This window comes from Poecilia latipinna, unplaced genomic scaffold (assembly GCF_001443285.1).
Source record: "Poecilia latipinna isolate Pla-1442-1.1 unplaced genomic scaffold, P_latipinna-1.0 Scaffold133, whole genome shotgun sequence".
NCBI lineage: Eukaryota > Metazoa > Chordata > Actinopteri > Cyprinodontiformes > Poeciliidae > Poecilia > Poecilia latipinna.
In genome coordinates, this window is record NW_015112749.1 from 329395 (window position 1) to 331394 (window position 2000).

Below are 2000 nucleotides of genomic sequence, written 5' to 3' on the forward strand. Positions count from 1 at the left end.
AAAATAAATACCATCGGGAAGTTGTCACTCCGGAAAGCAGCGCACAGCTTTCTGACAACCGCCGCCCCGTGTTGTGTTGGAGGGGTGGTTTAATAAACAACTGTGCTCTCCCATCTTCCTCAAAGCAGCGGGGTATTTTATAAGTAGACCAGCCGAGACTTTGTGCCAGGACCCACGGCGACCCACTGAGTGAAGCCCACATTGAAGCTTCATGACCGACCTTTTCTGTCGGGATACACAGATACGACATGGCTACTGAGAGCATAAGAATGAACGGAGATGCTGACCGAGGCGACGAAGCGGGGGTAAGACATCCTGTTTTTACAGGGCAGCAAATATCTCCATGTTCAATTCAGTTCAGTGAGCCATTGATCCCCAGCGGAAAATTTTAAAATTGGTCGTTTTACAGATAAAAATGTAACTTTGGGAGAGGTTTTTACCTCATCCTTCGTCCGCCCGGTCAAGCTTGATGCTATAGAAAAATGGAAACAAGATTAATTTAAAGTGTTTTGAGTCCACGTATAGAAAATAAAATTTAGCGTTTAAAATGTCATAGCAGCAGTTGTAAGCGTTTTCTGTTTTTTTTTTCGTAGTCAGGGTGACTTAACTTTCTTTCTGTGCTTTGTTGAGGATCAAATTACACTTAATGACAGATGACACGGGGCATTGTGTCTGCAGTGTGCATTCACTGCTCGGAGAGGGATCAGGTGGGTTAAACAGTGAGCCCCCGATCCACTGACTGACCCAAATCTGGAAAAATGTGATTTTCAACAAAACATCTTTGTTCTGAAAGTGTGTAAACTAATCCTAACTTTGGTCTTGGCGTTACCTTTTGTAAATGGTCTTTATTTATAAAGTAAGTTTGATCAAAAAGCTTATTTGTATTCCTTTAAATAAATAAAAAAATAAAAAATATATATATATGTACTTTTTTTACAACTTTACTTTGCTTCATAGTTTCCCTTTAAGCTCCACTCCCTTCCCCCTTTTTTTCCATTTCTATTACAAACGTGTATGAAACAAGTTTCATACACGTTTTATTCTGGTAAGTATTTCATACTTTTCCATACTAAACCTTCCAGACTTCCCACTTTCCAGTCCACTGAGCTTAAAGATTAGCATTTGCTAATGTTTGTTTAAAATTGTAGCAAACTTTTCTACAGTTGGCTTTAAATATTTAATTGGAGGAAACAAACAAACAAAAAAAAAAACAACAAGAAACCAGAAGGAAAAACCTGGAAAGGGGGTGTAATTAAGACACAGTAGAGGAAAAGCAAAGGGCCATAACAATATGATAGACATCAACGTGGTGTTAATTCTGGAAACGGAAACATCCAACATTTAAACACACATGCAGAGTATGTCACATAAAACCCAAATAAAATAGCTCCATTGTGCTAAACTGATGTAACCATAATTGCAACATGGGAATTATTATCTGTTTATAGCATTTTGGCCTTTCATACTGTGCAAAAAATGTAAGGTCACAGATGACTAAAAGTTTTTTGTGTTGCATTATAAAGGGGGGTTTTCTTCTCAGGATGAGATCATGAGAAGAAATAAGTTTCTAATAATAATAAGTGGGATCCTACAGTAACTGTACACGGATGAGGAGGAATAGATGGAAAGAGAGTGGAGAGTATCTCACTGATCCCTGAATGTTGTGAATTTAAGGAGTGACAGCAGCAGTAAATAATGACTTTCATATTTTGTCCGTCAGCACTTGCCAAAAAAAAAAAGAAGCACATTTATAAGAAGATCAAGATCAAGATAAAAAAAATAAAAATATTTAGAGTTGAGGATTGAAGTGGAAAAATGCTTGAAAATCTTATTTTTAGAGACGTGTCTGTTTTATGTCCTCTGCCAGTATGCGTGTAAGTGGTTTTCTAGAATCTTAGTGCAAGATATTTGAAAGGTCAGATGATATACAGTTGTGGTCAAAAGTGTACATACACTTGTAAAAAATCATAATGTTATGGCTGTCTTGAGTTTCCAATAAG

At 37.1% G+C, this 2000-nt stretch overlaps 1 protein-coding gene across 1 annotated transcript in view; it reads left to right on the top strand.

Moving 5' to 3' along the window:
• The window catches only part of ninj1 (ninjurin 1), an 11438-nt gene continuing 9438 nt past the window's right edge, over nucleotides 1-2000 (top strand). Inside the window, exon 1 of the mRNA XM_015028725.1 lies at nucleotides 1-305. Coding sequence (XP_014884211.1) covers nucleotides 249-305 — 57 coding nt within the window. The 5' untranslated portion in view covers nucleotides 1-248. The remainder of the gene's footprint in view (nucleotides 306-2000) is intronic.